The following is a 12,869-nucleotide window of genomic DNA, read 5'->3' as shown; positions in this document are numbered from 1 at the left end:
TGTATAGCAACATGAAGTAGGAGGCAAACTCCCATACATCACACCAAGTGATGAGAAGTTCTCACATGATGGGCCTCTGCTGCACCTTGTACCTCAATTGAAATCTCTGGTGAAATAGAGCTCAACCATCATCCAATTTGTTTTCTTACATCATTGCCTGCTACTTTTATGTGAAAATGACTACCAGAACAAGTGGTGCATGTGAGCTCGATTTCAACATTTAAGCAGAGTTTGGATGGGCACATGGATAGTAGGGGTATAGAGGACTTTAGTCCTGGTGTAGGTCGATATGAGTGGGCAGTTTAAATGGTTTTGGCATGGACTAGATGGGCCAAAGGGCCTGTGTCAGTGCTGTACTTTTCTATGACTATCAAAACATTCTTGACACTGCTCATGCTTGCAAGAGCCCTTTGTTGCAAACACAACCTCCTTACCTCAACACCAGTTGAAGTCTGCAGTTGGAACGGTCTGTTTAGAGCACAGGTGTGCTCCGGAGGCCAGATGTTTGAGTTTGCAGCCAGGCCTTCCTTGGTTATTATGGGATCTCAGTTTACATGATGCACATACACAAAAAGCTCAGTGCACAAACGATGACATCAAAGGCTATGAGTGGTGGCATGTTGCATTGATCAGGAGGTATAGTGACAACCATCCTAGCATTGAAGTTCATAGTTTAATTGGGATACGGCCGGAATAGGCCCTTCCAGCCCTTCGAGCCTCACTGCCCAGCAATCCCCCGATTTACCAACCGGTATACCTTTACACTGTAGTTGGAAACTGGAGCACCCGGAGGAAACCCACATGGTCACGGGGAGAACGTACAAACAAACCTCTTATAGGCAGCAGCAGGAATTCATTCTGGTTCGCAGGTACTGTAAAGCATTGTGCCAACCACTACGCACCGTGCCACCCCCAATAAATTTACTTTGAACCCACTCATCTTTAGGAGAGAAGCAGAGCTCCTGGGGAAAGACGCAAGGTCACAGGAGAGCATGCAAACTCCGCACAGACAGCACCGGAGGTCAGGATTGAACCTGGGTCTCTGCACCTCTACCTGCTGCACCATTCCTGAAGCAGGTTACTCAGGTATCTAACGTGGCTGAGAAGAAAGCATTAGCCATGCTTGCTTTCACCGGCCAAGGTACTGAGTGTAAGAGGTAGGGCATCACATTGCAGATACACAAAACATTGTCAGACTGCACTTTAAGTGTTGTGTACAGTGCTGTTCATGCTGCTGGAAGATTGTGATAGCATTCAAAAGAGTGCAGAAGGGATTCACCAGGTTGTTGCCTGAATGTAGAGATTTACTTTGCAGGAGAGTTTAGATAAGCTGGTTTTATTTTCACTGTTATTTAGGAGGCTGAGGAACAATCCTAGAGGTTTATAAAATTATGAGCTGTGTAGATAGTGTCCTTTTCCTAGAGTGGGGCAATCTAGACCTAGGTTTAAGTTGAGAGGGAAAAAATTTAAAGGTGAGCAGAGAGGTAAATTTTCCCAATGATTTCACATTCCAGCTGAGTGTTCCAAAGTTTGGTAGAATGGGGTCACGCTGAAAATTAAGAAAGCAAAATAGCAACAGTGATCAGAACTATGAAGTAAAGACTACAATAAAAAGTATCATGAATTAGCAAAAGAGCTCAGTCCATTTAAAAGGGTAGCGCTTACTATAAATAGTGCCTACAGACAAAGTCTAAGGAAATGACATCATTTGACTAGACTATTCAATGGAGTGAAGATTCCAAAAGTCACATAACACAATAAGAAATGAATTCCTCATGATCAGGATGGTTTAGTGACCACTAAGCAAGAACAAAATGGTAAGCAGTACAAAACAACAGATCATTTCTTGTATGTTTTAAAATACTTTCATGCAATGCTGTTTTCATGAGATACTGAGTGCAAAATTTAAAGCAACAAGAGCAGTGTTAATTCATTGCCAGTTAAACAAAAGAGTAGTTGACATGCCAAAAACTCAAATTTAATTGGATGTTTACAGCAATACATTTTGATCTGCATTTTCATCTTAAATTCATTTTTGTGTGACAGACATCACAACCGTTACACATAAAGTATGTGTATACCAGTTATTATTTATTGCGTTGATTCATAAAAATAGTTCTCCTCTTGCATACCTTCTCTTGGCTGTTTTGGGGATTATGAATATAGATTGCGGCAAACACAGAAGCAGAGACCACTCTTGAACCTTCCAGAGATAATCACACTTCTGTTAAATTCCACCACCTTAGAAGTCCCTGATACTATACAAAGCTGACATTAGAAGATTGATAGCTTGATTATAATATGAGGTCACTGTGAAATAGGAATTATAATGACGTCCAGTTGCAGCCTAAAATAACCACAAGATATTAGAACATTTTCTAAAACAATTGATACAGAGAAAAAATAACAATGAAAACCATGTTTAAAAACAAAAGAACTTTTAAAAATGAATGTACTTAGAGCTATTTTATACAGGATGGAGAAATAAAATACATATTTATCAACTGATACAAAGCTATATATTGCAGCGGGTTTACAAGCATACCTCGACAAAAAACTAGAGAGCTAGAAATCAGCGTTCCTTTAAGTGATAAAATCAAGTTAAATTAAAATACCTTCATTTTAAAAAAACCTGAAGAAGTTTCCTTCTGCATATGACATCTTACAAAGAATAAGAAGAAAACACAGAATATAATAATACTTGGCTGAACTTATTATCCACTGTTGCAACTATTTTCAATAGCTCCTGCATTGCGTTCTTTAGTGAACAATTTTTAAACATTTTAAAGAAATCATTAAGCAGTTACAGAGTAGAAAGGGTTGGTGGGTGAGGTAACTTTTCTAGAAATCTGCTAAAAAGCAGGATTGAAAGTCACTATTTTCAGATGCGATAGGGTTATAGGCTGCGATTCTCTGCAGAGTACATTTCCGTCTCTCCTGCTGCAACCAGTAGAGCATCTCCACTTTGTCCCGCTGCATTTTCTCTGCATATGGCCGTCCCTATAAGCAGAGGTTGCATCCTTTTGTTACAGATTATTGACAAGTTTACTGTTCACTGTAAGCAGTCAGCTACAAAATTGAATAGTTCAAAGTAAATTTACTATCAAAGTACGTATGTTACAATATACAACCCTGAGGTTTGTTTTCTGGTTGGCATTCTTGATAAACCCAATGAGCATGATAGAATCAATGAAACACTGCACCCAACAAGGCAGACAAACAGAATGCAAATGGCAACAAACTGCGCAAATACAAAACACAGGAAATAATAAATAAATAAATATTGAAATCATGAGATGCAGAGTCCTTGAAAGCGAGTCCATAGGTTGAGGGAACATTTCAGTGATGGGGCAAGTGAAGTTGTCCCCTGTGGTTCAAGAGCCTGATAGTTGAGGGGTAAGATGGTTGATGGCTTACTAAAAAGTGAAAAGAATTTGCCTCTCCGATTATATAAACTTAATAAAATGATTTTATTAAAAATACTTAATTAGCATTTAAGCCGAAAACAATTTGAGAGTTTTTGTCTTAGAATCATAAACACACAAACTATTATACCAATAACAAAACACACAGAATGCTGGAGGAACTCTATCTATGGGCAAGAGTAAACAGTTGATATTTCAGGCTGAGACCCTTCATGAGGTCTGAAAAGAAAGAGGAGAAGTCAGAGGAACGAGTTAGTAATACCATGCGAAGCATTAATTTGTTCTGGTGCTTATGGGCCTAGGATCCATACACTGGCCAATACATAGCCCAGGTACTTTAACAAAGGCATTAGCCAGGGGTGTGCACTGCATTGCTAGGAACATTGTGCTAATCTTCCTGTTGCTATGTACAGCCATCTCAAGAACCAAGTACAAATACCTAATCCCCTACAGGGTGGTCCCACAGAAATAAAGTGTGAGGGCTGATGCTGGACAGGCCAGGGTGAATTGATACAGATGTTTAATGCCAAGGGCTGCAGCTGGTCCATATGGCAATTGTGAGGAACAGCTGAGGTCTGGCAGGACCTAGACAGATCACACAGTTCTTGCAGGAGGTGATGAAAGATACCATCCTCCCAGCACTCCCTGGTCCATACCCTTCTGCTGGGTAACATATTCAATAGTGACCGCTTGTCCTTTGGACCATTTTTAAAAAAATTCCAGGTTGGAGAAGCTGAAATAGAGAGCCAGCAGCTTCCATCATGGAGGCTATGGAGCAGCTAATACAGTAATGTTCTACACTCAATGTCACAGCCAGGATGCAGCCTTGTGTCCCCACATCCCAGAAATGAATGGCTGCATCACTTGCCCCAGTAACCCTCCCACCTCCCCCCACTCCCAAAGTACCAACTCTCATGGGTGACCTTTCCACACTGAGCCATGAGCGATTGTTGTTGCAGGTGCACCAGCAGAGAGAAGCAAGGATTTGTGTCAGTTTCCCAGCACAGCAGCAGGGAGGGGAAGAGTCTGCAATGGGCCCTAGCACAGCTGCTCTTGTGGTAATACATCTCTTCACACAGAATGCAAGTATTAGTACTAATTCCATTAGCACTCTCTACCCTGGGAATGACTTCTGAGAGCTAAGCAAGGCCTCAGCATATGCAAAACATTAAAAAAACATCTAACCACATCATCTAAATTTTGTATAGTAGTTCAGGTGTAAAACAAATTCCCTCAGAAGTACATTTAGAGAGCAAAGAATTGAACACCGCCATCTCTACCTTGAAAGAAACTACATCCTCAAAATTATCTTTGATTTTCTTTAGTATTTTGGACAACGGATTTTCAATTTGTGATAAGTCAGAATAAAACTTATCCCTCTTCTTGGACTCCTGTAACCTCATTACTGAAGTACCTGTGTAACCTGTGAAACAAAATGCAGAGAAGACATGATTACCACCTTTTTTTTCAGCTATGTCAAAAAAAATTCTACATCTGAGGGAAGAATAAATATCATAAACATCCATCATCTTTCCAAGCACAGTAGGAGACCATTCACCCAACAGTTCTATTTGTTCACTGTTTGAACAAAATAAAACATGCCTCCACCATCACCTCCCCCACCCTTGCTATCCTACTGGCTTATCCCAGAGCCCTGCATCTTTCCCAGTTTGGAATATTTATCCAATTAATTATTAATTATTGGCTGTGCAGGTTGACTCTGTGGTTAAGAAGGCTTCTGGTGTATTGTCCTTCATCAATTGTGGAAATGAATTTAGAAGCCGAGAGGTAATGTTGCAGCTATATAGGACCCTGGTCAGACCCCAGTTGGAGTACTGTGCTCAGTTCTGGTCACCTCACTACAGGAAGGATGTGGAAGCCACATAGAAAGGGTGCAGAGGAGATTTACAAGGATGTTTCTTGGATTGGGGAGCACGCCTTATGAGAATAGGTTGAGAGAACTCAGCCTTTTCTCCTTGGAGCGTAGAAGAATGAGAGGTGACCTGATAGAGGTGTACAAGATGATTAGAGGCATTGATCGTGTGGGTAGTCAGAAGCTTTTTCCCAGGGCTGAAATGGTTGCCACAAGAGGACACAGGTTTAAGGTGCTGGGGAGTAGGTACAGAGGAGATGTCAGGGGTCAGTTTTTTACTCAGAGAGTGGTGAGTGTGTGGAATGGGCTGCCGGCGATGGTGGTGGAGGCGGAAACGATAGGGTCTTTTAAGAGACTTTTAGATAGGTACATGGAGCTTAGTAAAATAGAGGGCTATAGGTAAGCCTAGTAATTTCTAAGATAGGGACATGTTCAGCACAACTTTGTGGGCCGAAGGGCCTGTATTGTGCTGTAGGTTTTCTATGTTTCTATAAAACCTGCAGAAATATCTGGAAGGGTTTTCACAGGAATAAGAATCCTATGAACATCATAAACCTCTATTTCCTTGTTCCTTTTCTTACATTCATTATAAAATTAAAAATAGTCTATCCAGATTAACAGATGTTCAATATCATTAATGGAAAAATATTCTTTTTCGAATCACAAATGTTGAAGTAAATGGATCACTGAGAGAACAGCTGACAAAAATCTCATGTTAATTACTGAGACTGAAAATTTTTACCATCTTGTCCTAAGGGCAAAATTGTCCTTGTGGAAACAATGAGATTTTCACTTTCATTGAATACAATAGCACGCTTGTGGGGGGTGGGGGGGGGGGGGAACTATCATTGAGGCAGATGAAAGTGGCTAAGTATATATGGTGAGAAATTATCATTATTGCAGCACTGATTTTTTATGTCCTCTGAGTTCCAAGACCTTCAAAATGATGTTTGTAATGCATAGATGTGGAATGTATCAGACAAGAAGTCTTGTTTTTAGAGATCCATTTAACTTCATCATCCATTATTAACAAAAGAGCACTTGTTGTTTTAAAAGCAGAAACAAGAGTAAAAACAAAAAAGGATTCAAACAGCTTGCAATGCCAATCTTATGAGGGGTGATTGATAAGTTTGTGGCCTAAGGCAGAAGGATTCAATTTTAGAAAACCTAGCACATTTATTTTTCAACATAGTCCCCTCCTACATTAACACACTTAGTCCAGCGGTTGTGGAGCATACGGATCCCTTCTTTGTAGAAGTCAGCACCTTGAACCTCCAGAAGTGGTCCACAGCACCGGGTGATTGATAAGTTCGTGGCCTAAGGTAGAAGGAGATGAGTTATTATCTTCAAACTTTCTGCATAATCAGTTGAACTGCAAGTGTACGTAACGAGAGCTGTATCTTTCTACCTTAGGCCACAAACTTATCAATCACCCCTGCTGTGGACCACTTCTGGAGGTCCAAGACGCTGACTTCTACAAAGAAGGGATCCGTATGCTCCACAACCGCTGGACAAAGTGTGTAAATGTAGGAGGGGACTATGTTGAAAAATAAATGTGCTAGGTTTTCTAAAATTGACTCCTTCTACTCTAGGCCATGAACTTATCAATCACCCTTCGCATATATGCATTGATTTTTTGCGGGCTCAACCTTACATAGCTGAAGATAACCTATAGCCACAGAGAAGATATCTCCACTCCCAACATCTTCTAATACCATTTGAAGGGATCCTTGCCCACCTGCAGGTTAGATAGCCAGTGAATTCTTCTAGCGGTCACTGCATTTTGACAAGTAGCTGATCCTCTCCAAACTCATATGAATTAGCAAACACGTATTATGAATGCTCAAGGACTTCTCATTGGCTTCAACATAAGAAGCTGGTGCCTGATATGTTGCAATAGTTGGATTAGGATTCAGCATGCCTGGGAGAATAAGGCTACATAAAGCAGGACAAGTTAATGGAAGAGTGCAGGAAAGGAGGAGAATGGTTTTCAGCAGGGGTTTTTTTTCAACTAAACATGGGGCTAGTTTTCAACTAAATACGTCTATCTGAACTTCAGCAACAACTAAACTATGCATCAGTAATTCAGTAAAATCTGCAAAATCACAGCATCCACCTCGCAACTGAGCCTAGGCCACATTAAGTTGCTGCCAAGGACAGTGAATACTTTTTCAATCTGTCCTCTTTCAAGCTGAAGCCAGAATACTTGCAACATCTCACAATTTACCATCCACTTCTTTGTAAGGGATACCTGGGAGTCAGTAGTAAATAGTGGGATGTTGCAAAACTTCATCAAAACTCTCAACATAAAGGAAGCCATCTGCTTTTCACTCTTGCAATAATGAGTAAATTGTTTCAGTTTCCTCCACTGCAAGGTTCCATTTATTTAGTGCACTGTCAACTATTGCATATCAGCTTTTCCCTGCAATGATACAGAAAGGCAATAACAACTGGTGTATGAACATAGGGAACAGATAATACAAGTCAGTGTCCTGTATTCTCATTCTAAGGCAGCTGTTATGTCAACTACACTTTTAGCATATTTAAAGGTGGCTAATTGGTCTTAAAAGTTATGTTGACAAAAAGGAAAATGAAGCCAGTGAGCAACCAATTTCTAAGTTTATGTCACACATGAAACAAAAGCCATGATATTACAATAGATTAAATGAAATTACACCAAGTAATGGGCCTGCAAGGTGAACGACAGTCAGCTACAATCCTTGATACTAACAACTTCCTCATTCACCTTTTTCAAAGAAGCGGTTGGGGTCGGATGCAAATTGTTCAAAACGTTCAAGTTTGCTCAAAATACACTCTCGTTCTTGAATCAGTTGGACAGCCTTTTCCCATATGTCCAGTGCCTGAGACAAAAGAAGAAACAATTTCTCATTCTCATAGTCTCAGCATCATTCCAGATTATCTAAAAATAATTCAAGTTTTTTTTCAATTCCTGGGTATTGCAGTTTCCATTCAAGACTGTGATGCAGCTAATTAGGATACTCTCCACTGTGAATCTATAAAAGTTTGTCAAATTTTGTAAATTTTTTGCAAACTTTTAACAAAGCAGTGGTGCTGTCATGCCTTCTTTGTGATGATACTTATCCCATGCTTATCCCAGTTTGGATCCTCTGATATATTGATGCCAAGGAATTTAAAACAACTCCATTCCCCTGATGAAGGCATGCTCATGGACCTTTGGCTTAATGCCATTAACTTCTTGTTAATGGAAAAGAAGTCAGAGAGCTTGTGGAAAAATCAGTCAAAGATTCTGTTGAGGAAGCAATCACTGAAGAGGCAGGCTAGAGTCAGTCGCAGGTTAAGCAGCATGAAGAGATGAAAGCGCAAAAGGCAGATGTGTGGAGAAATGACAAAGGAGAAAGCTACGTTAGAGACATGGATTGAATTGTGATCACAAAGGGCAGTGAGGTTTAAATTATCAAAGGAATTTTTCAGTATGTCAGCAAAACCATAACACAATTATCTTAAAAAGGAACACTTAGTTCTAACCTGTTAGCTTACATAATGCAAACTAAGAAATTTAAATTGCTCAACAGCAATGTTAGATATTGAAAGCTTGCAATTGAATTAAGATTCAAGGCAGTTATTTTTAAATCACATCCTTTAAGTGTGGAGAAAGTTCAACATTGTAGAAGACTGGGATAATAGGGGTATTGTTCAGTTCAATGAGAGGGCAAGTCACATCAGAAAAAATAGAATTACCCATATTGATCACCATGAGGATGGGATGAATGCTGCTATGACAACTAAAAGAAGAATAAAAACTGTGGGTTTCCCTATAGCACTGTACTAGAGAAGAAAGCACAACACTCCAGGGAGACAAGGGGAATGAATTATTCAGTCTTACATAGATCAGTTATTCTCTTGAGGCAATGAGATTTAAGTAAGGACTTTACATTTTAGATGTAGAATGTGACCAAATAATAGAATAGAGAAAGCGATGATGTTTGTAGAAAACCAAGAAAATAAGATGAAGTTTACAGCAAACAATTTATAAGATTGGGGGCACAAGACTAGGCCAGTCAGCCCAACTAAAAATCTCAGGTGACTTCATCCTGTGCAGCACCAGAATTTGAGATTAAGATTAACGTCAGAGCCTTTTAGATCTGGATTTTTGTAGAACAGATAGAGCTTTGCAAACAAGTGGAGGTAGCTTTCAGGATACATACCTTAACAAATCCTTCAAGAGAACCACAACCTTGTTGCTGGGTTTGGATGTTTGCGTGCCTCAATTTCCCAGAGAGCTATGTTGGCTGGAATCAGGGCTTTAAGCTTTGACTCTTGGTAGGGTCACCCAAGCCAAACATGTCAAAGGATAGAGGACAGTCTAAGCACGGTCCACCAGTCCTCCAGGTTCAGAGGTTCAGCTCAGGGCTAACAACCCTGACTGCTAAAGCAAAATTGTTATGGAAACAGCAATGAGGAATCCTTCTACATCTGGATGTGATGGTATTCCTGAGTCTCCACCCAGGACTTGCATGACTGACAGTAGTGAAAACTGAGAGGAAGCTACTGACACAATGAAGGATGTCCTGAACACTGCTAGGGATGAACACCTTCATTGCTGCCCTAAAAGCCAGCGGTGTAACAGACAGTATGTAAGTAAGGAAGTACCTTAACAAATGCACAGGAACCTTGTGGGCTGGAATATTTCAGGATAAAACACAAGTACACAATACATTGATATTTCCTTTAGGAGTAAAATTATACTTGGCACTGTGTTGTTCTTAAAGCATAGAAACAGCATTAAGTTCTGGGCCAAGCCAGCAACATATTTTTTATCTACATACCTTGGAAACCTGGGCTCTGTGTTTTTGTGAGCTATACTTAATTGCCATATCAAGACGTTCTCTATCAGGGACATGGAGAAGGATCCAAATGCGTTGCAGTCTGTTCTGTAAATGATCTATATCTTCAAAATCAGGGCTTTTTCCAAGCAGCTTCTGAACCTTTACTTTTTCCTAATTTTGGTGTTGGACAAAGAATAAACAAAAACAAGTGTATGTTCTATGGATTTATTTTGTACAGATATAAAACATTGTTTTTAAAGAAAGCACATTAAACTCTCATTTTCCTTTTTTCCCCCACTTCTAAGCTGCTAGATCTTCTCCAAAAGACTAGTGCATGAAGCCATGCATGCAATTTTCACAAGATTTCTTCCATCCATTGTGTTTTATAAGGGCAAGTCAAGAGTAATGGAAATTTGGCAATAAAACAGATTTGAGACCAAGTTCAGACTAGCCATCATCTTATTAAATTTCAGAGAAAGCCTGAGAGATCTATTGATTACTCCTGCCCCTATATTCTCATTTTCTTCATCCCTGACACCATTAACCGTTTCTCAAAAAATCTCCAATTCATTGTGGACTTCAGAAAGAGTAAGATGAGGATACACACACCTTAGAGCAGGGGTGTCAAACTCATTTTAGGTCACGGGCCGGATTGAGCAAAATGCAGCTTCATGCGGGCCGGATCAGTCGGACGCGTGTGAACGCAGCTTTCGTTGCCTCCGTTTTTTCAGCCTGCTCTCATGTGTCTCAGTCTCTGCTATAACTACAAAGTGTTTCACTTTACAAATTCCGTTTCTTATGAAGAAGACTGCCGAGCAAGACTGCCGAATAAACACTAAAAACCCTGAAAACCTGGTACCTGAATAAACTCAGCATTCGCCATATCATATGCCATAGGCGCTTCAATTACTGGGGCCAGCTTTAATAGTAATTAGATATTATCTCGCGAGCCAAAGATAATTCCACCGCGGGCCGGATTTGGCCCGCGGGCCTTGAGTTTGACATATATGCCTTAGAGGGATCAGAAGTAGAAAGGGTGAGTAATTTCCAGCTCCTGAGTGTCAACATCTCTGAGGATCTATCCTGGGCCCAACATATTGATGCAGTTGCAGAGAAGGAACAGCAGCAGCTATATTTCATCAGGAGGTTGAGGAGATTTGATATGATACCAAAGACACCCTCCAATTTCTACAGATGTACCATGGAAAGCATTCTAACTAGCTGCATTGCTGTCTGGTATTGGGAGGGGGGGCACTGCTAAGGACTGAAATAAGCTGTAGAAAGTTATAAACTCATTTAGCTCCACCATGGGCCTTCACTAGCATCCAGGAGATCTTCAAGGAATGATGCCTCAAAAGGCAGCATCCATCATTAAGGACCCCCATCACACAGAACATGTTCTCTTCTCATTGCTACCATCAGAGAGGAGGTATAAGGAGACTGAAGGCACACACTCAATGATTCAGGAATAGTTTCTTCCCCTCCGCCATCAGATTTCTGAACGGGCACTGAACCCATGAACACTACTTCACTACTTTCTTCCCTTCTTTTTGCATTACCTATATAACTTAACTTTTTTAATGTATACAGTATATAATTACTATATTCACAGTTTTTATTATTATATATTGCAATGTACCACTGCCACATAACGACAAATTTCACAACGTATGCCAGTGATATTGAACCTGACTCTGATCACTCTTGGCTGGCCAATAAGAAAGATCTAGTGTCACCTACTGGGTAGGCAAGGAACTAGAGCCCTTGTGTTTCTCTTCCAATGAGGAAACATTCACACCAGTTTGGGCTGTTTGGTTTGAAAAAGTGAGGGCACAAGCTAAGTTACTAACATCTAGGTGATAGAAAAATGATTGGAAATATCTTACAAAGGTTTCAGACTGAATGGATGCAATGGATGAGAGGAATCCAGTGCAGTATATGGCTTTCACAAAGGAGTCTATTGGAGAAACAGCAGGAGCTGAGAATGAGTGAGTAGTTTGATGAAATAACTGGTTAGAACATAGAGAAAAAACATAAAATAATTTTTCAATACAAGGTCACCTTAAATAATCCAAAGGATTCTTCTCAGAGACCATTTCTCTTCACTGTTTTATTAAAAACAATTTGATAAGAAAGGCATCCAATGTCACAAGCCATACTAATGTAAGAGATATTATAAAAATTGAGAAAAAAAGCATCAAAGCAATCTAATGTTTGTGGTGTGTGGAAAAGAACTAATATGGCAGAGTAAAGAGGTGTGGCTCAGATTTTTAATCTTAAAAAGTGGGTATGGGATAAGCCCTTATGAAAGAAGCAAACAGATTACTGAGGATTATTGTAAACTATTTGAAATATGAAAGTAATGATGTAATAGGAAGTCTGTGCCTAATTGTGGAAAGTCTTGGTTTAATGAATATGGGTTTGTCATTAAAATGTCATTTAGGTAATAGAATACAGTGCAGACTGAGTTGGATACTATTCAGAATGAAGAAAAGTATGAAAACAAATTTACAACTTTTGTATCATTTTCAAAATAATAAAGGTCTATGGGTCTGTTTGAAATTAAAAAGGCAGTGGAAGGAGAATATAAAGTCAGACCTCTTCTAGTAATTGAGCAGTTTAAAATAACGGGAAGAAACTGTAAAGTTTTCAGGTCAAAGAGTAGGAAAAAATAACTTTTGTTTTGCAGACTTGTGAGACTGAAATGGAGTCTAAATGTGAACATTACTCACAATGTGGTGTTGCATATAGACAGGGTGGTGA

General features: G+C 39.8%; 1 protein-coding gene across 1 annotated transcript in view; it reads right to left on the bottom strand.

Moving 5' to 3' along the window:
• Positions 1–1,956: 1,956 nt before the first annotated feature.
• Positions 1,957–12,869, bottom strand: part of ccdc87 (coiled-coil domain containing 87) — a 74,943-nt gene continuing 64,030 nt past the window's right edge. Inside the window, exons 17-20 of the mRNA XM_073066283.1 lie at positions 10,107–10,277; positions 8,045–8,159; positions 4,706–4,848; positions 1,957–3,000 (exon numbers count right to left, since the gene is read on the bottom strand). Of these exons, the coding sequence (XP_072922384.1) occupies positions 2,842–3,000; positions 4,706–4,848; positions 8,045–8,159; positions 10,107–10,277 (588 nt within the window). The 3' untranslated portion in view covers positions 1,957–2,841. The remainder of the gene's footprint in view (positions 3,001–4,705; positions 4,849–8,044; positions 8,160–10,106; positions 10,278–12,869) is intronic.

Source organism: Hemitrygon akajei, chromosome 14 (genome assembly GCF_048418815.1).
Source record: "Hemitrygon akajei chromosome 14, sHemAka1.3, whole genome shotgun sequence".
Taxonomy (NCBI): Eukaryota; Metazoa; Chordata; class Chondrichthyes; order Myliobatiformes; family Dasyatidae; genus Hemitrygon; species Hemitrygon akajei.
This window is presented reverse-complemented; position numbering and strand designations above follow the sequence as displayed.